The sequence below is a fragment of the Lynx canadensis genome, chromosome X (genome assembly GCF_007474595.2).
Source record: "Lynx canadensis isolate LIC74 chromosome X, mLynCan4.pri.v2, whole genome shotgun sequence".
In the NCBI taxonomy this organism is placed as follows: Eukaryota; Metazoa; Chordata; class Mammalia; order Carnivora; family Felidae; genus Lynx; species Lynx canadensis.
In genome coordinates, this window is record NC_044321.2 from 107786151 (window position 1) to 107810096 (window position 23946).

General features: G+C 47.7%; 1 protein-coding gene across 1 annotated transcript in view; it reads right to left on the bottom strand.

The window, feature by feature from the left end:
* GPC3 (glypican 3) overlaps positions 1-23946 on the bottom strand; it is a 430661-nt gene that overhangs the window by 101926 nt on the left and 304789 nt on the right. Inside the window, exon 6 of the mRNA XM_030306119.2 lies at positions 3226-3346. Within this exon, the coding sequence (XP_030161979.1) occupies positions 3226-3346 (121 nt within the window). The remainder of the gene's footprint in view (positions 1-3225; positions 3347-23946) is intronic.

Below are 23946 nucleotides of genomic sequence, written 5' to 3' on the forward strand. Positions count from 1 at the left end.
ACAAAGATTATTTATCATTTACCCCGCAGGGTCAGGAAGGACGAGGCAATGTCCAAAGGTCACAATGAGTTCTTGAAAAGAATGATTCTGTGACGGTACTGTATCTTATACTGTTCCAGGTTGAATACTCTTCCCAACGTAACCAGTTAGACGTTTAGAACAAGAAATCACTTTGAAAAATGCCTAAATGCTATACAGATTTGACACATCATCATCATCTTCTTCGCCGTCATTACTGCCATCCTAACATTCTTCCTCGACTTTCCTGAAATGTCTCACTTTCAGATTGAATCACAGCCAAAATACAAATTTTATCGAAGGTCTGAAAACAAATGTGTTTTGCCATGTAAAGCAAGACGGATGAGAAGAAGAACTCAGTGTGGGTGTTTGGAGCCCAACCAATTTTAACAGCTCTACTTAAACAGGTAAAACTGGTCTATCAATGAGAATTAATTGGTTGCTCGATGGTATGTGTAAGGGAACCAAAAACGTTCACATACGCATTTACTGCAGAGGTGCGAGAAAGAAACTGTAAAGGTGACTTTTCGACTCTCACGATATACACCTCCCTACCTATGAAGTGGTTTCAGCTCTTGTGGCTGGAAGTCAGAGGAAAGGCACAGAAGGAAACAGTACGGAGGAGGAAGAGACACATCAAAGGGATCGACAACCACACAAATTGGGGGAGCAGATTAGACGGGCAAAAAGTACTGGCATACCGCTCCCCTTCAAACTCAAGTCCTGCCTGCAGAGGAAATCCTGAATTACAATAGTCTTAACTGCCACGTATTATCTGTCACGCACATGCAATTATATACATTTGTGTATATATGAAAAATATATAAGAATATATAAAATACGTTACACGTGTCATTTGGTCAAGTTTTCTACAAGGGGGGGGGGACAGATAAAATTTTGAATCCTCACGATAACCTTCTAAGAGAGGTTTCGATATCTTTCTATAGTACGGATGAGAAGACTAAAGCTCGGGTCGAATGACTTGCCCCAGGTTATACACCTAGTAAGATCCACAGCCAAATTCAGATGCATCTGGATCCAAAGCCCATGCTCTTCCCACTACCCCACACGGTCTCCCATAGGATTAATATCAAACGTGCAAAGTCTTTGCCGAAAGGCTGTAAGTATTTTTAGTGACCATTGGATCACATAGGAGCCCATGTCTGACACAGCATTTCCTTGAACCACGGTGGAGGTCCATGCTCGGGCCCTTGATCTTTCCTGGGACTGCTGCTCCCTCTCTTGTCTCTACGCACTCATTGTTTATGGCAGCTCTTGGCACTCGCCCCTGTGCGTTCCTTCTTCCCCTAGCCTGGCCCACCTCAGGCCTACGCAAACCAGCCAGAACCGACGCACAAAAACCCTCTTCTGGCTCCTCATCACAGGCTGCCTCTTACCTTTAAGCACTTTCCGTGCTTGGGCTTCCCCACCAAGGAAGCTGTGAATACAGAGGACTAGACTTCTTGTGAATCCCAAAGCCCCCGGCACTTGGCTGAGCACATAGCAGGTGTCCCTTAAGGTTCGTTGACCGAAGAGATCTACTGACAGTATTCTTTTAGGATTAGGGGCACAGTGACGGCGCCTGAGAGTTTGGCGCCACCAGGGTTGGGACCTCACCAGTTGAGTGGAGCCACCCAGATACAGCTGGTCAGAGATCATTTGGAAATCATTCAGAGGACAAATACTGCTATTGTCCCCAGGTAAAGCACATCATGCCCTCGATGTCCAGCCGGAAGTGGTCTACATTGTGCTCCGACCCCCTCAGAGATGCGTTTGGAAAGAATCCTACTATCTTTCACCAGGCTTCGTAGAACGTAGCGAGGTTGTGATGTCACAGAAAGAAGGATCTTTTAGGCCAATACTGTCATTGTCACATGCTTCGCAGCGCTGACGACTATTTATTAAGTGCTCACTGGGTACAGAGCACATTATTGGGCACTGGAGGAGTCCCACCCAAGTGTGTTGTAAATATTTTCACAAAGCCATTTGCAGTGAAATATACCACTGTTAGAAAGCCCTTCCTAACATTTTCTAAGAACCACAAAAATGTCATTGCTAACCTTCGTATTAAAAAACAAAACCATGCCAATGTCTTCATACAGAAACCTCTGTTCTTGCATAGGATTTTAGTCGCATTAAAGTTCTTCCTAAGCTACAAATAGAAGTCAGTGGGTGCCAGGGCCCTCCCACCCATGGATCACGGAGCAGGAACACTGTCACTCTGGTAAACGGTGGCACTTTGGGTGGCATTTTTTTTTATTGTGGCCACAAAGCAATCACAAGCAGATGGTACAACTAACTTCTATTTGTGTCTTAGTTACTAAACGCCTCATGAGAGGAAAAACTCTGTGTACAGGTCAAGGGAATCTGTGGGTGTCTCTGTGCATGGCGGTGAGTCAGAAGTTGGCAAGGGCGCAGTGAAGCTGGTCTTCTAGTATCTTCCTAGTGGCGGTGAAAGCTGATATCTCCCCATTGGAAAGCAATTTGGAAACATGTACTACAATGCTCACATCCTTTAACCCGGTAATTCCAATATTTTAAGAAAATGATCTAAGATAGGAAGAAAGCACCAGGCGCGAAGTGGTAGCTTTATTTATGACGGTAAAAAATTTGAAGCAATCTCAATGTCCAGCAAAAGCAAGCTAATTAAATATGATGAATACTTAAAGAAATCTTAAGCAGCCACAAAAAATGATTAATATGAAGATTTGTCACAACAAGAAAAAGTGCTGCCAATATAGTGCTAATTTTAAGAACTATAAATCACTTACGCAGCTCCGATTATGTAAAAAGTCTGTGTGACTGTGGTTTTCTGAACAAATATTAGAAAAGAACAGGTAAAAATGAAAACAGGATAGAGTAGTGGGATTGTGAGAAATATTTTCCCCTCCATTTTCCGAGTTTTCTCTAATATTACAAAATTATCTTCACAATTTAAAAGTGGAGCGAAGGGACGCCCGGCTGGCTCAGACAGAAGAGCGTGCGACTCTTGGTCTCAGGGTCATGGGTTCGAGCCCCACACTGGGCACAGAGCTTACTAAAACTAAATAGGTAAACTTAATAAAATAAAATAAAACAAAATAAAAACGGGGTGAAAAACAAGGGTCAGAAGTCCTTGTTAACAGAAAGAATCTTTGACGAAAATGCAGCAACACAGTCCCGCCCTCATTTTTTCCCATTTCCATTTTTGTCCAGTGTATCACTTACCTGGTTAATGTGCTTCAGTTTGTCAATGATTTGACTGACCACTGGCTCGGGGCCCTTCATTTTCAGCTCGTGGAGGTTGAACTGATTTTTCATGCCATTCCTCGCTGCCTTCTGGCTATATCTGGAAAGGGGAAAGTAGAGAAAAGCTTTGTCACAGGAGAGTCCCGAGCCAAATAAAAGCTAACTATACGTGGCACCAGTGGTCAAGCTGACCACAAGCTCTGTTCAGCCTTTTAAACCATGGGATGACCCCATGGTGCAAAAGTAAACCGCTCAAGATACAGTCTATTTGCAATGGAGAACATTCACTCAGCAGCCAACAAACATTGATTCAACATTCTTTTTTTTGCTAGGAGGTGGGGATACAACAATGACCAACACAGAGTCTCCGCCCTTATTGTATTCTGGATCTAGGGTGGTGTCCAGAAGAGCAAGGGCCAAAGGCAGCTCAGAGAGATGAGAGCCACGTTAAGGGAGGTCCTGGGCCTCGGTTAGGGGGGCACGCAGAAGGGACCTTAACTCTGAGTGTGCTTTCCACTTAGTGGAAAAAGAAAGGCGCTTGCCTGTTCTTTACCTCTTCGGTCTCCTCCACTTCCTCCTCTCACCATTTCCTGCGGGCTTTGGACCCCGGGTTTCTTTTCAGGAGGCATTCCCAAGTCATGCGCAACATAAATTCGCCCCTCACCTTCTACACCCCCCCCCCCCGCCCAATTATAACAGAATAGTCAGGGTGAGGGCAAATTCATGCTTCTTTTATTCACATTTCATTTTATTAACTTTTTTTAATGTTGATTTATTTTTGAGAGAGGAAGAGAGACAAAGCGCGAGTGGGGAAGGGGCAGAGAGAGAGACACAGAATCCGAAGCCGGCTCCGGGCTCCAGGCTCCAGGCTCTGTGCTGTCAGCACAGAGCCCGATGTGGGGCTCGAACTCATGAACCATGAGATCATGACCTGAGCCGAAGTTGGACACTTAACCAACTGAGCCACCCACGTGCCCCTTAATCCCATTTTATTGTATGCTGGGTTTTTTTTAATGTTTATTTATTTTTGGGAGAGACAGCACAAGCAGGGGAGGGGCAGAGAGAGAGGGAGACACAGAATCCAAAGCGGGCTCCAGGCTCCAGGCTCTGTGCTGTCAGTACAGAGCCCGACACGGGGCTCGAACTCACAAACTGTGAGACCGTGACCTGAGCCGAAGTTGGACACTTAACCGACTAAGCCACCCAGGTGCCCCTTCATCACATTTTAAATTACAAAAATGATAATGTTCATCGTAAACGATTCAAACAGTACAGGAATAAACAAAGCATAAAGTAAAAGTTCCCCACCATCCTATCCTTCCAGAGAGAAGCATGGCTAACAGTTTCATATGTATTCTTCTAGGGGTTTCTACACACTTTTAGTAACACATAATTTTAACCCAAATCGGAAGCATACTAGTCATGCTGAGTCGCAGCTTTTTATCACTTAATGTATATCGTGGACATAGTTCCATGTCACAACACACATGTCTTGTTGTCATTCTTCTGTGTGGCTATGTCATAATTTATTTATCCAATCCCTGATGAACAAATGAGTCACTTCTAAGAATGTGCTAATATAAACAACAATGCAAAGAAGATCCTTGTATACCAGTCTTTGCACATTTGCACGAATACCTATAAAGGACCATTTCCTAGACTTTAATCACCTCCTATTCCTAATCCCAAATTACAACATGCAGTAAGTAATATTACCGTATTACTGTATAGCACTTTACAAGGCAGTTTCTTATCATCCAGCTGGCTTGAGTTTCTCACCCACACCGCGAAGTGGGTGGGGCAGACATCTTTATCATTTATTACCGAAAATTCCACAACTTCTGAAGACACTGATCTGGTTCTGTTAGGTGTTCCCTTCCATGATACAATGTATCTGCCAGTATGAAAGACATGCTTTGAAAAACATGTGTGGGGGCAGAGGAGGTCAGGACATCTAGTTCTGACTTTCGTAATGAAAAGTTGCCCTCTGAAAAGGAAAATACTTTTTTTAAGTAACCTCTACGCCAAACGTGGGGCTCGAACTCACAACCCCAAGATCAAGAGTCGTGCGCTCTACCACCTGAGCCCGCCAGGAAAATATTTTGTGGTAAAGTTGAAGAGAACATTTGACTGCATTTCTTCTGAAATGACAGCCTAACCTTTTCGGCTTATTTCACTTTGAACGTTAGTGATTAGACAAATCACTGGCCATCGAATACCAATTGCCTTTGGGGGCTATGCTAGAGAAACGCAAAGCAGCATTCTTTATTTATATATCTTGTGGCAATCGGCTTACTAGTCTCCTCTTTTACGTCCACATAATGCTGTTTAAATACCATGTCCCTCCTGATGATAGCAGCAACTTCACCGTCCCTTTCTTTGCACCTACTGACACCTGAAGCAGAGACCCCATTCACAGATAAAGAGGTAGGGCTATTATAAATCTTCGGAAATGAACTTCAGGAATGCATCCCCAGAGACATTTCTGTGGGTTTATTCATATCGAAGCTTGCCGGCCACTTTCATGCCTGCTCCTACAAAACAAAGGTCTTCCTGAAGTTTACGATCCTCATTGGAATAGCGTAAAGACATCTGCCAACGTAGCAATTTTGTCCTATACTTCCTCTTCCAAATCATCTATAAATATGAAATCAAATTAGTCCCGGAGCTGATCCCTTGTAGCCCTCCAGTCTTCTTTTCTGCCATTCAGAGAAGCGTCCCTTTCACTCTATTTTTGTTTGTTTGTTTCTTTGTTTCTTATCTCCAAGCCACGATCAGGAGCCAGGACAAAACACTGCTCTCCAATCCCTTGGTGACTCAATTTCGTAAAAACAGCTTTGGGTTGAAAAGCTTGCCAAACTTTTTGAAAGTCGAAATAGCATCCACTGTTCCGCTCTATCCACGTGCTATTTAAATCCTCAGAGGACTTTAGTAAATTAAGCATGGTTTCTGGTTACAGAAGTGTTAGGAAGAGCTGGCCTGTGGCTTAGACCTAAAACTTGCCTTTATTTTACGTATTCTGCAAAGCAGTAACCAAAAGTACCGATCCGACGGATTCTCATAGCGGCTAAAATTTCGTGGGATTGTTTTAAACCTCGGGGTCCTTGTCCTCTCTCCCCTGTTCTCCTTAGCCAGACAAATTATGGAATGGAATCTTAAAAGCAATGAGTGTTGTAATGGAATATTATGCAGACGTTAAAAGAACCTAGTCGATCTATAGGCGGTGACACGGAACCAAATCCAAGATACGCTGTCACAGATTCAAGCAGTGGTCACGAACGTACAGTGTGATCCCATTTGGGGTAAAAATGGTCATGCGTATGCATCACTCGCCTATGCCTTATGCGTGTTCAAATACAGAACATTTTTCAGAAACGGTAATAGCAGTTACCTCTGGCGAGCAAGGGGCGATATTGGGGAACTGTGAATTTTTTCTTTTACATTCTTCCATATCTTTTACTTTTTAAATCTTTATAAAAATTTAATTTTTAATGATTGAAATTTTATCTAGTAATGTTCTTTTTTTATTAAAATTTCTTAATGTTTATTTTTGAGAGAGAGAGAGAGGGAGACAGAGAGAGAGAGAGAGAGAGAGAGGGAGACAGAGCAGGAGCGGGGGAGGAAACAGAGAGAGGGAGACACAGAATCCAAAGCAGACTCCAGGCTCTGGGCTGTCAGCATAGAGCCCAACACGGGGCTCGAACCCGCGAACTGGAAAATTATGACCTGAGCCAGACGGACTCTTAACTGACTGAGCCACCCAGGCGGCCCAGGAGTTAATTTTCATAAAGAGTTATGTCGGCCACGACTAGCAGCCCAGCCTAAAGGTGACTTCTGATGTCAGAACAGATATTTACAGAATGCAACATGCATGATGTCACCCCAGAACACCTTCAAACCTCAGATGCTCATCATCAGGTCACGAACTCTGCTTTGCTAGGTTAAACACCGCCTGTGTGTTTTCTCCTCTTCAACGAGCTAACTCCAACCGGCTTATTTCAAAAGGACAGTAGATCAGTGAGGCTGCGAATATGGATGTACATTATTATGAGTACCTTCTCTCAAAAGGAAGCAGAAAAGTTGTTCAAGGTCTTGCTCACCTTCCCCGCAGGGGCCTAAAAGGCCTTTCCTGAAAGGAACCGAGGGCCTCCATGAACCACTCCGATTCATCCTGACCCGCGGCCCTTGTGTGTAACTGGATCGTGAGGAGCGTCCTACTTGCTCCCGTTCTTATGTGCATTCCATTCGCCAGCCCATAAAGTCTGTGAGGTCTTCGAGGGCAGAGGCTTGGTTAGTTCTCTTTCGTACTACCCAAAGCACCTCGTGGTACTTACAATAACAATAGCGGTCAGAACCGAACACTTTCTGTGCCAGATACGGTTCACAGCGCTAAGAAAAAAGAAAACGTGTACTATCTCACTGACTCCTCCGAACAACCCAATGAGACAGACACTATTATTTTCCTTGGAGTTTTTAAAAAATGCTTATTTATTTTGAGAGAGAAAGAGAGAGAGAGAGCGTGTACACACGCATGTGTAAGCGGGGTGGGGGGGGCAGAGAGAGAGAGAGAGAGAGAGAGAGAGAGAGAGAGAGAATCCCCAGCAGGCTCTGCGCTCTCAGCACAGAGCCCAACCTGAGGCTCAATCCCATGAACTGTGAGATCGTGACTGAAGCTGAAACCAGGAGTCACGTGCTTAACCGACTGAGCCACCCAGGTGCCCCAAGACAGACACTATTATTATCAGCCCTGTTTTACAGATGAGGAAACTGAGGTGCAGAGCAGTGAAGTCACCTGCCCAAGAAAGCTGGAGTATGCAACCTTTAGCTGCCTCTGTGACCTTTAAGATTTTAGTTTTTTACGTAATCTCTACGCCCAACATGGGGCTTGAAATCACAACCCCGAGGCTGACAGTCACATGCTCCACTGGAAGGCAGCCCTAGCTACCTCTGTTCTTTTTTTTTTTTTAAGTTTATTTATTTTGAGAGAGAGAGAGAGAATGCGCACGAGCACGAGCAGGGGGAGGGGCAGAGAGACGGAATCCCAAGCAGGCCCCCCACTGTCAGCGCAGAGCCCGGCATGGGGCACGATCCCGTGAACGGTGAGATCATGACCTGAGCCAAAACCAAGAGTCAGACACTTAACCGACTGAGCCGCCCACGTGCCCCAACTGCCTCTGTTCCTAACCACTGTGCCACTACTGCTCCCTTAGAGATGGTCCACGCTGACTAGACATGTGCCATTTCCTCGTCACACGGCTCCACTGTATGACAAAATTCACGGGCTACCCGTGAAGCTCCTCAAGGCTCACCACGGGGCACGCGACGGCAGTTCTCCTCACCTACTCCGCAGACCCCCGAGCTTGCCCTCGAAAACCCTCGGGGAGAAGCCCTGTGTATGGAGTTTCTTCTCCTAAACACAGACCCAACAGTGTCGCTAGTCGGCGAAATATACGCGTCCTTGGGAGATACGGTGTTGAGGTCCGAGAAGCAAAACATCCACCAGCACCATACCACGAGACAAGCACCAAAGGGGATTTGAAACCTCTGAGGAAAACAGGAAAACGAATGCAAGAGAATGTTGTGTTCAATGACTCCCCGCCTTCGGCACCTTGGCTACAGAAATGTGACATACGTGATGTGCCCTGGGGAATTTTATGTAACACGCATGCTCTGGGCTTCAAGCCCAGAGGGACTCGGTTACGGGTGTCTCCATAGTTTGGCATTAATTAATTAGTTAATTAATGCAGCACTTCATTTCCGTCCTCTCCCTCTGTGCCACGGGCATACGTGGTTCCTGAGAGGCTCTGAATGAGGACAAGCCATTGAAGCGCGGATCCTCACCCACAGACGGCCCAGAGTGTCGGGAATGGGGACGCTGCGGGCCATGGAGGATTTTAACGATGAGTTAGCTACTTAGTGACACTCATCTGTAATTAGATTAATTGTCCTCTCTCAGGAATACTGCTTCCTTCCTAAGCTTTGACGTGGCTCTGGCAGTGAATACCGGCCAGCAGAGAAGAAAAAATGAACAGGGAGAGGAGGTTCCTATCCCCGGAATCTAAAGTTTTCTTAACTGGACATGCTCCATGCGATCTGAGAAGCGTCACCTTTAAGCGTTACACGTGGTGCCTTTGCCTTCTCTCCTCCACTTGGGTATCTGCTTAGCACAAAAGTGAATGCCATAATGCCAAGAAAACCCTATTCGTGAAGTGAAAAGGGGGACATGCTTCTGTTCAGGCAGATTGGTCAGGGATGGGGGAGGAGGGGGGAGACCGGTGCAAAAGCCATAAAGAGAAAAGGAACCTAATTAAAACAGGACATCTGGGCATGCTTGTCTTGGGACAGTTGAAGCAAAGAGAGCACTTGTAGAAGAGGAATAGAGTCAAACAAGCGTAAAATGGGCGATCTTTTCTTCCCATTTCTGTGCTGGCTGAGGCAGCAAGGGTGTAGTGGAAAGAAATCAATGAATTCAAATGTAGAAAACACTGCAAATGGAAGCACTCTTAACAGATCATCTTGTCCGATCCACTCATTGGTAGGTGAAGACACTGAGACCCAGAGAGGGGCTTTTCTAACAAGCACAAGTTGTTAGTATCACAATCCCCCCTTTAGCAGAAATTCCATTCTTTGAAAGGTTCCTGAAATGCACATTGCTGATTTCAAACATGGCTAGCACTGATATAAGACAGGGAGGCTGCTAGAAAATTCACTTTCCTTCTTCCCCTAGGCATTAGAATGGTGGCAAGTGTTTCAGAGCAAGTCTTAGAAGGACTGACTCTCTCCCCCGCCCAAAATATGTGATTTTACAAAAGCTTAATTTGCTGCCAGATTATATAGAGATCTACGAGTAAGTTATAGAGCTCACATTCTCAGAGCGCCATCTTATGGAAAGATTGCGGTATTGCATGCAGCCCCTGATTCATCAGCTCGTTTCTCTGCAAAGTACTCCAGCCACAATAATCACTGTGGAAAAATGGGATAATTGAAGGAGTATAAATAGCTTTCAAAACAAACTAGAGCATCGTATTAAGAGGCCTAAGAAAATGTTCTTCTTTCTATCCAACACGGTCTTAATTCACATAAATGAACAGAAAAATAAAGCAAAGGTAAGAATAGCTGAGTTTTGTAAATGCATTTAATAGAGCTAGCAACAGTTTGCTTCTTATTTATTTATGCACGTATTTACAAGAAAATATTTTCTATATTTCTCGGCACAGCAGTACCACTGGAGAGCAAATTTCAAGCAGGAGAGTGCCAGAAACATGTATCCACCATACTCCACGAAGTACCTCTGTCCTCAAACAACAGCCTTTCAGCGATTAATTACAAATACATTTCAACAGAAAGGAAGCAAAAGCTAGAGAAGAAACCAGAGAGATGTGAACAATCTATATCTCATTGAGTGGGCATTAGCTATAGAAGGGAATAACTGTATTGGAATCTGTTTTGTTTTGTTTTTTTAACCTAGTTTCAAACCTCCCTGTGAGGAGGGACTACAAGATTGGTCTTGGAATATAATCAAGAAGTCATTTAAACCTATAGAAGTGAAGAATATTTTCCAGATGGTGAGGAAAGCGTGAGAAGTTGAGAATCACCCGCCCCAGGGAGAAGAGTCTGGCTGTGGGGAGAGAGAAAATGGGGGAGATGGGATCACCTGAACGTTTGTCTAAAGAAGCAAACTCTGCAGACGAACCTCGAGGTGAGGAGAGAGAAAAGTAAGAAAGGAGGCCAAACTGATTCTTGTGAGAAAGACTCCAGGATAGGCAGGGCCTGGTGTGCGGGGACACCGGTGACAACTGCCTTCTGGGCCGTGAGCCCAACCACCTGACCAGTCAGGATGCGAGGCCAGGACCGGTGGCACCGCTGAAGGGTTCTCTGGGGGGTGTCCTTGAGGGAGGACATATCAAGGAGGAGAGGACCTGGGCCCAGTTTAACTCTTACAAAACCAGAAAGCGATATATAAGTCAGAAGCTCAGTAAGTGGGGGGTAGGGATGTAACAGAACACTGTGTGCAGTGGGGATTTATTAGTCAATCACCCTGAACTCATTTATCAAGTCCCTCTAGACCAGAGAGCGAGCCCAGAAAACCAGATGTTTTCTTGTCCCACTGGAATTAAGCCAAAAGGAAATGATCTTTACCTGTTTTTAAGTTAGTTCTTTTTTTAAGTTAGATTTTAACTCATGGGAATGAATATCAGAGTTGGAAAGAGCCCTTGAAATCATTTAGTCCCACGCCCTCCTCTTACACATGGGCAAACTAGGGCCCAGAGGGACCAAGCAGTAGCCATTCAAGCTATTATTGGCATCGGTGCTGGTGGGACTTAAATGGGGCTGTAACTCTCCCCCAAATAGAAGAGCCGAGCAGAAGGAGTCAGACCACGGGTCACATACCTCAACGACATCTGAGAGCTTACGAAGACTGCGAGTACAAAATGCGCTTCAGAAGGGTTGGGACACGCGGCGGCGGAAAGAGCACCAGCTTCGTGGTCAAGACATAGGTTCAAAAGCTGGTTCCACCACTTAACCGTGCGCCTTTTGACAAACGATGAAACCCTGCTGGGCTTCGAGTTTCCTCATCTGTAAAATGGGGACGATGCCACCTGCATTGTCTAGAGGACTACCTGATATCCCGAATGCCAGTAAATTAGGATAACATAGGCAATGTGCTTCCAACGGTGGCCAGCATGTCTGGATGAGGGTTGTTATCACGTGTTAAGTATGCCCCCGCTAAAGCATGAGTCCATGCAGGGGTACCAGCGGTTTAGGATGAGGGAAGAATGGGCAAGGCCGAAAGCGCTAGAGCTTTCTTTCGTGTTATGATTGCGCAGTGATGTGTGTGTGGCTGGGGCAGAGCGTGTGGCCCTGGCTAAAGGGGACCCTTCAGCAGAGCTGTCCTCACACAAAACTTCCGGGGGAAGGGGACTCCGGGGGGAGGAGGGAGACTTCCCAGACAGGACTTCGAATGGTTCAAAATCAACTGTCATCCATTAAAGAACAAATCATTTTACTGAGGCCCCGGGGCAGACAGCCAGGTTTCACCAGTGACCAACTTGGGATGTCAGAAGCCCGTTCCGCTCACTCGTCCCCCCACATTTCACATCTCTCCTCTCTGTGATACAAAAATCATCTGCTCCCACTTTGCAGAAGTGTCACAAGTAATGAATTAGACGGCTCTTGAAAACACCCACACGCTCTTCAAATCTCTCTCTTCAGAACACTGCATTGTCTGTCTCAGGTCCCCGCAGGGCCCGCAACAAACATCCATTCTTTAATGCGGTGATCTGCAAAATGAAGAAAAGGACCCTCGAAGTCGACCTACAGTCACACTTCACTGACCAGTTTGAGAGGCAGGCGAGTCTGAGTGAGGGAAAACGGGGACTTCTTTTTTCCCTTGTGTTGCCTTTCAAGCATACGGAGTCACACAGCGGAGAGCCTCCTGAATGTTGCTTTGGACGTCCCGCCGAACCTTATTTAATGAGCCACCAGAGATCATGAGGGAAGGACACACTGTTTCCCTGTGAATAGGTACTGCCGAAGTACTTGAAAGGAAAGCTCGACGTTCCTGCCACCGTTTCGCTGTCAGCTCCTCTTGTCTTAGCTGCAGTCGGGTCCAGGCCTCAGGATCCTCACTGAGCACGCTAGTTCTACCAGCCCCTGAGCCAGTGGTAACAGAGGCAGGAAGGTTATCACTCGGCTGACTGGCTCTGGAATTAGTCTTGCTCCTCAAAGCCAGCCTTGCTGGTGTCTGGAGCGAACCCCAGACGTTCAGGCAGGACTTCCTCTTGCCAGCTAGATGGATGTCCCCGGGCCGTGCAAACCTAAACTCCGTCCTGGTTTCCTCGTTTGGATTCATCTGTGGCTCGACCCTCCGCTTTACCCAGTGCCGGGCATACAGTAGGTAGTCAGTAAATGTCTGTTGAACTCAACTGACACCGAAGGCCTCACCCAAAGCTCAGCCTGTATGGTGGGGAGACTCTAACCTACTCTCCCCAGCTCTTGTCAGCTTGGTCCCCTCTGGGGCCTCCCCCTGCCCCAAATCTGCAGTCATTGACTGAGAACCTGACTTACACTGAACTTATGTCTGGGCCCTGCCAGGAAAACCGGCTGCCGTGTCCCATCCACCAGGTGGCACCACTTTGGAAACCAATGCCTACGTGGAGAAAGGCAGGGCTCCTTCCCTGTGCCCCAGTGAGTATCATTATTCAGGTGGTGGGGGCACTTCTCGCCTGGGCCAGCCAGACAGCTGGGTTCCCAGAGCCCAAGCGCCACCCCTTCCAGCCTCTGTCCCATCCCCTCGGGCCAACCAGTGGGCACCCACACGGGCCCATCCATCATACACACCTGCTGGCCACATCAATGCACATCACAAACCCTCTTCTAACAGTGTAAATAAACTTCAGCCCGCTTCTGAGTCTGTGCGATTCTACTGCTAGAAAAACACATCTTCTGATACACCTGTTCAACTTGGTATATCCAAGGCAATAACTTTGAAAGAGTTTCAGGGGCATCTGGCTGGCTCAGTCAGTAAAGCATGAGACTCTTTATCTCAGGGTCATGAGCTTGAGCCCCATATTGGGCGTAGCGGTTACTTAAAAAGAAGAAGAAGAAGAAGAAGAAGAAGAAGAAGAAGAAGAAGAAGAAGAAGAAGAAGAAGAAGAAAGAAGCAAGTTTCAAATCTGGTGGTGAAGTTCCTAGGTTCCCAGTTTTGGGGGTCAGAGAAAGGATTTCCTGTGTTCCATCAGAAACAGAATCCGTAACTATCCACTCAACACTCCCCTACTAAGCACCAACATAGCCCCGTGCTCAGCCACAGACCCCTGGTGGTTGGACTTCCCGAATTTTCCAGTGTTCTGGCCCACTGTTTCCAATCTGGGCTTGGTGGACCCAATCCTGCCTCTGGCTTTGGCAAACCCGGTCCTCACGAAATGAAGTCTTCAACGAGCGACCGTGTTGGAGCCCCCAGCCAACCTGTGACAGCGGATGTACAGGTGTACTTCTTCCTGCCCAGCTACAACATCACCATCCCGCAACATGACCTGCGGGGCACGGGCACGGGGTGCTGCTGGGGCCGCCGGGAGGGAGAGGGAGCCCACAAGAATAAGGTGACTCGGTGTCAGACTTGCCCAAGAACACTGGAAAGTCTCGTCTGCAGAGTGGAATGGCTGCTTCTGCCGTCTTCTTCCCCTCCAAGCATTCCCAGAGGCCTGGAATCCGGCCTGCGGTCCGAGCCACGAGGTAGCAGGAGGGACCACGGCCTGCAGGTGTGCCTGCTGGAGGACGGTGGCGACGGCGGGCACGGGCACGGCAGCTAGAACAGAGCCAGCCGCTCGGCCACTTGGCACAGGGGAAGGAGCCTGCCGTCTGCCCGCGTCCGGCCAGCGGAACAGCTGTGCTCGGCCACCCCGAGCCAGGCACTGCCGCTCCCCGGTTGCCGGCGATAAAATAAAACCAAACAACCACGGAGGAAAGGAAAGGTGAACTGAGGTGTCAGGCACGCCCCACTCCAACCGCCCCCGCGGCTGCAGGTGCCCTCAGCTCCTTGACTCTTTGCACCTGCTCTCCCACCGGAACAAGCGGCCCGTTGTGTGAGGCCGAGCGCGTTGAGGTGCCGAGCAAACACGAGGTGACTCTCCCGACCGTAAAGTGGATGGCATTCAGGAAAACTTTACTAAGCCAAATAAAAGTGATTGTAAAGCACTCGGTCAGATATAAAAGTGCTACATAAATACTTAATAAAAGCTCACAGCAATGCACGCGGGGACAACTAGGTCAGGACTCGGGCTCGCTCTCTAGCCCGGAAGGGTCTCGGAGAGAGCGAAGAACGTCTCGCCCACGCTGGTGTTCTCAGCCGCTTTGTATTCCTTGGCTCTTACCTGCCCTGCGGCCCCAGGCACTTCTCCACATGTAGCTCTCCCCTCACTGATACAGCCCTGTGCTTAGAGCGCGTCTCATTTCAATTCTGGGTGCTTCTGCCAAATATTATTTGCAGCAACAGACCCTGAATTCCATTTCTTTTGCTCAGAAGCCCCACTGGGGTTATGTGGTGCTCTGGGGGGGGGGGGGGGAGATGTTTTCTTACAGGTTTAATTATAGGAATTTCACCCCGAACTCTCCAATATCGGAAACGAAGGGCCACTCCGACAACATCTCAGCCCACCCACCCGCACCCCTGCCGCCCCAGAGATGCCTGGAGGAGTCAAATGAAGAGTTCACTGCTGTCCTAAGGACAACAATTATACCCTGGGGCTCCTTTTGACGCACTTTTGCTTTGGTCTGTTTGGGAACCATCAGGGAAGCAACTGGAAATTCCCAGCCATCGTGGTGGCGGCGTTACGGTATTCCTCCTCCTTTCAGACTCCCTCCCCGTCCAATATCCTTGTCATGGGATCTCACAGCCTGCTAGGGCTAGAAGGAGCTTTTGAGGCCGATCTGTCCGACCCCTTCATTTTATAAATGAAAGAAAAAGGTGAAGGGCAGTGACTCGCCCAAGGTTGCAACCTAGGACCCAGGCTGGACTTCCAGAACAGGGCTGAGAGGGCCTCTTCTTACGTGGGCTCCAAAGCTCCATAGGGGATACACAGGCAACGTCTTTACCACAGGAGCTGTGTGTGTAGAGGAGATTGAATGGAGGGCTAGCCTCAGATGGTCATCCCCTTTCTCCCAGGGGATGTCACTCTATAGCCTTGAGTGGCTCTGAGAGCAGAGAAGCCGGGTAGGAAAGGCAGGAAACGCATTGCTATGTTAGCTGGCTCGGCCCCGGGGAGAGCCCAAGGAAAGGACAGGATTTAGCAGCACAAGCCAGGGGAAAGCTGGACACGACACCCACTCCGGGTCTGCTGGACTGGACAGAAAAGCAAGTGTACATCAGGATTTCCATCAAAAGCAGAAAGAAGGAAGGAGAGCTTTGGTCCCATGAAGGAGAGAAGCCAGGCGTTTGCTGGGCAGGGCAGTGTAGTGGGTAGAAGGGCACAGACTACCTGAGTTTTGGATCCCAACTCCCTAGTGCTGTGGCTTTGGGTTAGTTACTTAACCCCATCAGTGAAACGAGGGCAATGGGAACGTCCCGCTCCAAAGGCTAATGTGAGGATAACTCAGTTAATGCACACAAGGGTGCCGAGTGCAGTGCCTGGCACGTGGGAAACACCATAGAAATGCTATGATTATCACGACCCACCGCTGTTGTTTCAGTCCTACCTTCTGAAGTCGTGCTGCGACCGTAGGAGTTGGAGGTGAGGGAAGAGAGATGTGATCGAAATGTCTCGGGGAGGAAATGGTGAGAAAAGGTCAAAAGTGCGGGCAGAGACACCAGCAGACTTGGTGAGCGGCAACGCTCCCAGCCCGCCTCTGGCCCTCCGACGGAAGGTCCCTACAACTGCGCCTCTCTTCCAGATTTGGTGGCTGTTAGAGGCATAGCTGACAGCGGGTGACCAACCGTCTTGCTCTGCCTGAGACTGACGACTCAGAACCTCCCGTGCCAACAGGGGACGTTCTCAGGCAAACTGGGTCAAGTTGATCCCTGTCGGGGCCACATGGTGTTTGCTACTCGGGATTACTACTTGTTATGGTCAGACCAGCCGCCATCCGCGGGCATTTGGAAAAGCTGGGTTATCCAGAAGCCACGTGTAGTGATATTTGAAAGTGTATTTATTTATTTTGAGAGCAAGCGCACACACGCACACGTACGCAAGTGAGCAGGGGAGGGGCAGAGAGAGAAGAGACGGAATCCCAGGCAGGCTCCGCACAGTCAGCGCAGAGCCCGGCCGGGGCCTCGAACCACGAGATCATGACCTGAGCCAAAGTCGAGAGTTGGACGCCTAACCGACTGAGCCACCCAGGCGCCTATAATGTGTGGTGATTTTTTTTTTAAAAATTTTAATGTTTATTTTTATTTCTGAGAGAGAGAGAGAGAGAGTATAAGCGGGGAAGGGACAGACAGAGAGAGGGAGACACAGAATCCGAAGCAGGCTCCAGGCTCCGAGCGGTCGGCACAGAGCCCAACACGGAGCTCAAATTCACGAACAGCAAGATCATGACCTGAGTTGAAGTCGGACGCCCGACCGACTGAGCCACCCAGGTGCCCTGTATAGTGATTTTTAATGGGATTTTCCTCAAGGTCTATGAAGTGAGGGAAAAAGTGTTTCTTAAGTAAATGGATTTCACCAGGGGAACGTTAGCCAACTTGAGGATGATGGTCTTTAGCAGGACATTCACCCAGAATGGCCTCATTACCACTGGTTCTTATCTGTTGATTCTCTGATGCAGGCTGTCTTTCTCCAAGCTCTGTTCCCAGTGCTGTTATTACATGTGTTTGAAATTAATAAAACTACATTTATTTTAAAATGGTCTGTCACTCGGACTTTTCATTAATTTAAACTGATGCTACCAATCCCTCAAAGTATTGCCTTATCCAGGGCCAACCGGTTTATTTAGCACCATGGATGGACTTGTTTACAAATAGAATTTGTGGGGGGCGCCCCGGTGGCTCAGTCTTAAGCTTCCGACTTCGCCACAGGTCATGATCTCACAGTTTGTGAGTTCGAGCCCCGCGTCGGGCTCTGTGCTGACAGCTCAGAGCCCGGAGCCTGCTTTGGATTCTGTGTCTCCCTCTCTCTGTCCCTTCCCCGCTTATAATCTGTCTCTCTCTCTCTCTCTCTCTCAAAAGTAAACAAACATGAAAGATTTTTAAAAATAAAAATAGAATTTGTGGGGAATAGGTGGATTTTCTTAAAGAAAAAAATCAAAAATAGTATCTCTGGAAAGATTCATAGAGAGAAATACTCAGGAAGCTGCTAAAGCGTTTGTAAACAGAGCTCACCCAGTAGTTGTTAATTAGCCAGCACACAGTTCCATTTATTCAGGGCAGAACTTCCCTCCATATCTGATCTACTTTTCTACATTAATACCTAGTCAATGCAGGGCACTTTATAATTTTCAAAGATATTTCAAATGCATTTTGTCATTGGAGGCTTGCGGCAACACTTAGGTAATAAAGAGGAGGAATTAATGTCACCATTTCACAGGAGAAGAAAACAGAACACAGAGAGTTGAAGCAACCTGTCCAAAGGCACACAGTGATACCACGGGGAAGCTAGATCTGGTCCTCACGTTTGTTTAGCCACAAGTACGTTTGTCAGTTCATCCACCGAATTCATGGTGGATGGAGACGTTACTCTACGCCACGTACAGCTAGCCAATGAGGATATTCAGGCAGAAGACGGAGCTAGCAGAAAAAGACACATGTGAAAGCTCCTAATACAGGGGAACTGGGGATATGCTAGAGGAACACCTAGGTGCTGAGGGGTCCATAACCCAGACTAGAACGTGGGGCAGGAGGATTTGGGCTCTTCAAAAGACATGCCGTTGAGTTAAAGATAGGTAGGGGTAGGGGCGCCTGGGTGGCTCAGTCTGTTGAGCGTCCGACTTCGGCTCGGGTCATGATCTCATGGTTCGTGAGTTCGAGCCCTGTGTCGGGCTCCGTGCTGACAGCTCGGAGCCTGGAGTCTGCTTCGGGTTCTGTGTCTCCCCCCCTCTCTCTCTCCCCCTCCCCTGCTTGTACTCTTGTCTGTCTGTCTCTCTCTCTCTCTCAAAAATAAATAAGCATTAAAAGAAAATTAAAGATAGGTAGGGGTAAGCCAGTCCAACAGCCCTTTTTCTGGCCCCTTCTGGAATGGTCCCTGTCCTAATCCTCCCTAATCGTATTTGGAGATAAAGTTTTCAGCCTGAGTTGTTGTGTAGCACCACATGCTACATGTCCCTCCAATCCAAAGCTGATGTGCCCCAACCTCAGGTGAGGACAGGTTAGTCTGGCTCCTGTTAGAACAGAGATTCATCCTGGTTCGGGCCTGAAGCTGTGCCCGGAAGCAAGAAGAGGGATGAAATGAGCAAATGAGCGGCTCAAACTAGGCAAGGGTTCATGGTTTGGGTGCTTTTCAAGATCATCTGGCATGGAGGTCACTAAAATATGAGAGGGCAAAGAGTAGAAAGCTCCACATGACACAGGAGCTACAAATTAAAAGGTTTCCTTCACGGGGAAATGAAACTTCATCATAAGGGCGACCAGCCCAAGGATCAAAGCCACGCTCACGTAAAAGAATAAAATTCATTGGCTTGAGAAATTGGGAAATCACAACTGATTTTAATGATCTCTCTCCTTTTCCAAAAAGGTTAAGCCAAGGGTGACAAAAAGGACATTAGAGCCTTGGGCAACTCGACTTGACCTGGAGCTAGACCCGTCCTGCTTTCTAGTGTAAGTCATCGAGGACGATTCCCTGTGTGAATTACAATTAAGAAGTCCTAGGAGAAGCTCTTTAAACCACCTTTGCTATAAAATGCAGTATGAAGGGTGGAAGGCCAGCCCAGTACCTATGCTTAGCTGCAGTGACTTTCGCTTGCTCCCCAATGGACTCACATGCCCACCAACTAGGACCAAGGTGCTGCAACCAAACGTGCAACAACTGGGACCAAAGATGGAGTGTTTTGTTTGTTTGCTTTTGCAGGAAGGAGAGGAAATAAATTAAAAACAAGAGGGAGTGGGTGAAGCTGTCTTCCTGAAGAATTAAGAAATGGGTCATTGAACAGAGCTGAAATGAGGCTTGGCTGCATCTACCTTCTGGGGAAGAACTGTGAGGGCCTCTTCACAGGCTTCTTTTATTGAACAACAGCGATACTAGTTTACCACTTTTTTGAGTATTTATTTTGAGAGAGAATGAGAGCACAAGTGGGGGAGGGTGCAGAGAGAGAGGGAGAGAGAGAATCCCAAGCAAGCCCTGTGCTGTCATCATAGAGCCCCAGAAGCGGGGCTCGAACCCACGAACCGTGAGATCATGACCTCAGCCGAAATGAAGTCAGACACTCAGCCGACTGAGCCACCCAGGTGCCCCGTGGCTACCATTTCTTGAGGGCCTACTGTGTTCCAGGCACTACGCTCTGCATTTCACAATCTCTCTGAATTCTCTCAGCAGTCTATTAAGGTAGAAATCATCACTTGCATTGCACAGATGGGGAAACAGGGGCTCAGGGAAGAGAAAAAGCTAGTGCATACTAGACCAGAAATTCAAACCGTGGCTCGCTGATCCCAAAGGTATGGGCTGAAACACGACTCCACTGTGTCTTATGATTGCCATGTCATGTTGAGATTTGCCTCCGTGTACTTTTTGTTAACCCCCAACCGTTTGGCTATATGTCTATCGGTGAAAGTCATCAAAAACTCCAACGATATTTTTGCCCTTGCTTAAGCAGAGGAGGAAAGGACAAAACCTGGAGAGCTGAGTTTCTTTTAAAGGAGCCGCCAAGAGCTCGTACCCTGGGGGAAGAACCGGGGCCACAGGCAGTAAAGAAGTGGCACCTGCCCGACACTTCCTGTGCCCCGCAAGGGAGAAGAATCACTACCACCATGGGGTGCCTGGCTGGCTCAGTCGGTTAAGCGTCCGACTTCAGCTCAGGTCATGATCTCACCGTTCGTGGGTTCGAGCCCCGCATCGCGCTCAGTGCTGACAGCTCAGAGCCCAGTGTCTCTCTCTCTCTCTGCCCCTTCACTGCTCACGCTCTCTCTCTCTCTCTCTCTCTCAAAAATAAATAAACATTGGGGCGCCTGGGTGGCGCAGTCGGTTGAGCGTCCGACTTCAGCCAGGTCACGATCTCGCGGTCCGTGGGTTCGAGCCCCGCGTCGGGCTCTGGGCTGATGGCTCAGAGCCTGGAGCCTGTTTCCAATTCTGTGTCTCCCTCTCTCTGCCCCTCCCCCGTTCATGCTCTGTCTCTCTCTGTCCCAAAAATAAAAAAATAAATAAATAAATAAACATTAAAAAAAATCACTACCACCACGACATTTACAACAACAAGGGAGTCGGAGCAGGCAAAGGGCAGGCCCACTGGTGGGAGGCTCCCAATCAAGGCTTCTCTGACAGATCTTTCCCTGTCCTTCACACAAGCAAGTCTCAAGAGTCTGTTTTCTTTGATACTTAGTGACTGACTACCAGCAGTAGCCCTCCTGGGTCAGAGTAATTGGGTGAAAATGTTTTGGGTGTGTTTCAGGTGTTTGTGGAGGTCAGAAGCTTTATTCTTTTTAAGTTTATTTTGAGAGAGAGAGCGTGAGCAGGGGAGGGGCAGAGAGAGAGAGGGAGAGACAGATTCCCAAGCAGGCTCTGAGCTGTCAGCACGTGAGCCCAACGTGGGCCTGAACTCACAAACCGTGAGATCATGACCTGGGCCGAAATCAAGAGCTGGATGCTTAACCTACTGGGCCAACGCACCCCAAGGTCAGAAGCATTCTGATGCAGTGACACAGGAATTGTGTTTTAAAAATTTTTTTTTAATGTTTATTTTTTAGAGAGAGAAAGACAGTGTGTGTGCGGGGGAGGGGTGCAGAGAGTGGGAGACACAGAATCTGAAGCAGGCTCCAGGCTCTGTGTCAGCACAGAGCCGGACGCAGGGCTCGAACCCACAGACCGTGAGATCATGACCTGAGCCGAAGTCGGACACTTAACTGACTGAGCCACCCAGGCACCCCGACACTGGAATTGTTAAAGGAGATTGCCCAACTGCCTTCTCAGGAACAGGTCAGGGGACTCATCCTGCCCAGCAGCCTTGTTTCAATCAATTCTCCACCTACCTTACATGTTCTCTGGGAGGTGAACATAAAGTAATGACAGATTTCAAATTCCTAAACATCTACCACTATGTATACACCCCAAACCGTGTCATGTCCATCAGTGACTGTGACATTACTTAAAACATTTCTGGAACTCCTCTTTGGAAATCCCATTTGAGGCCGATCACAGTGTCACAAGAAACGAACAGCCCCATTATTTCACCTTCTTGTTCCAAAGGGACCCCGCATGGTATGAACAGGCTCGATCAGCTACCCCATTCAACCGTTTGGTTCCAAAAGACTTGTAGATATTTTCCTCCAAATCCAGTTTACCTTTACAGGAGGAGTGGCCTACACTTCTTCACCCTTGCTCTGGACATTTATTTATCTGGCCTGCTCGGCCAAACTATAATGACGTGGTAACATCAGCAACAGCTATCGTGTATTCAGTGCCTGCGTGCTAGAACACATCTCCACAACGATGCTGTAGAGTAAGTATCATCCCCATCTGACAAATCAGGTAACAGAATTTGATGTCCAATGACCTGCCCGAAGCACGCAGTGTCTGAACGGAGATGAAAATCTCCATCTGCATCATTCTAAAGACTGCACTCTTCCCAAGATGCACCTGTCACCTGACTCCTGTTTGCTAACCTCTCGGGGTCTTTTTACCATAATCCTCAGCCTGCACCACTGAAGATCAGCTGGCTGAGAACCAGCAACTGACAGGCCCCAAAGGCTGGCCATATGCCCTCAAGGCTTTTCCCAAAGAAGATGTAGAAAAAGGTTTTGAGGACTGGCGGCATCCATATAATCAGTCTGTGACCTACCAATGCACTTGCTTTGAGGGGGAAATAATATTTAGAATGTATGTTAAATGAGTAATTTCTTAAAGGCAGCTATAGTCCTTCATGGACACATCTCCTAAGCTTTCTGGGCTATAAGAGCTCTGGTTCTCTGAGCCATGATCATAAGATGAGGCTGGCCTTGCCCACCATCAGAATCACATTTCGAAGGGCAATTGGGAGGTGGTATTTATTTGTTGAGGATATGGGTATCCTGAGACTGGCCCTGAAGGGCCCCAAACGTTCTCTATATAATGAACTGATCCAATTGAGCACAGGAAGGGCTGGCCTAAGTACTAATAGGACACAATCTGTTTATAGTAATAAGCCGTGGGTCTTTAACAGGTGGTTACGGACATCAATACTGAGCCATGAAAATATGTCCTGGTACTTCAGACATGAGAGTAGTCAGGTGCAGCCCATCCTGGATCCCAGACGTGGTACACCATGTTAAGCTGTCAGTCTGTGGGATAAGCTGGGTTTTTCTCAATTCTGAAGGCAGAGCGACTATATGCGACACCATAATCTTAAGGGATAAGTGTCACGTATTGCCATAGAGTAGGTCCTGAAAAATACCTGTCACTAAACACTACTTTTGAGATAAAGCTATGATGAAAAATATGCCAATCTAAGCTCTCAGAGGGATTATTACACAGAGGTACACTCCAAACTTATCTGATGTCTTACCTTACTGGGATTTTAAAAAGTCTTCAGCTGCCATAAATACTTCATGCTCTACCAAATCAAGTCCTCCTCTACATGACCCAGTTTTCCTTCAAAGCCTCTCCACGAATAATCTGGACTTACCTGAAGCGAGGTAGGAGATGCGAACCGCCATGCTAGCAAGCAGGAGGGTGCTTCAGTACCTTCATTCTAGGGCATGCACTCAGGCTAACTAACATAGCAGTTCCCCAAATCAGAAAGAACCGAGCGTATGCTTCCACTTCCAGGAAAACTAAAGCAAAAATGAAATCCAAAAATGTCTGCGGGGGACCAAGAACTGTAGGGCTAGGCAAACATTCTCTCCTCTTGCCAGTAAGCAGAGCTTCCTGTGGGGCAGGGGCCAAAGGAAGAACTAGCCACAGAAAGAAAAGAGCTGGGATGCAGAAGACGATGCTAAAGTTTCTAATCCCCAAACCATCACGACAGGGGCCGCTAAGAAGAGCCACCGGGCCTTGACCTTGGCATGATTTTAGTCTGCCCTATGCCTAAACAAACTTCCGATCAAATGACTTTAGGACATGAATCAATGCCTTTGAATATTATGTC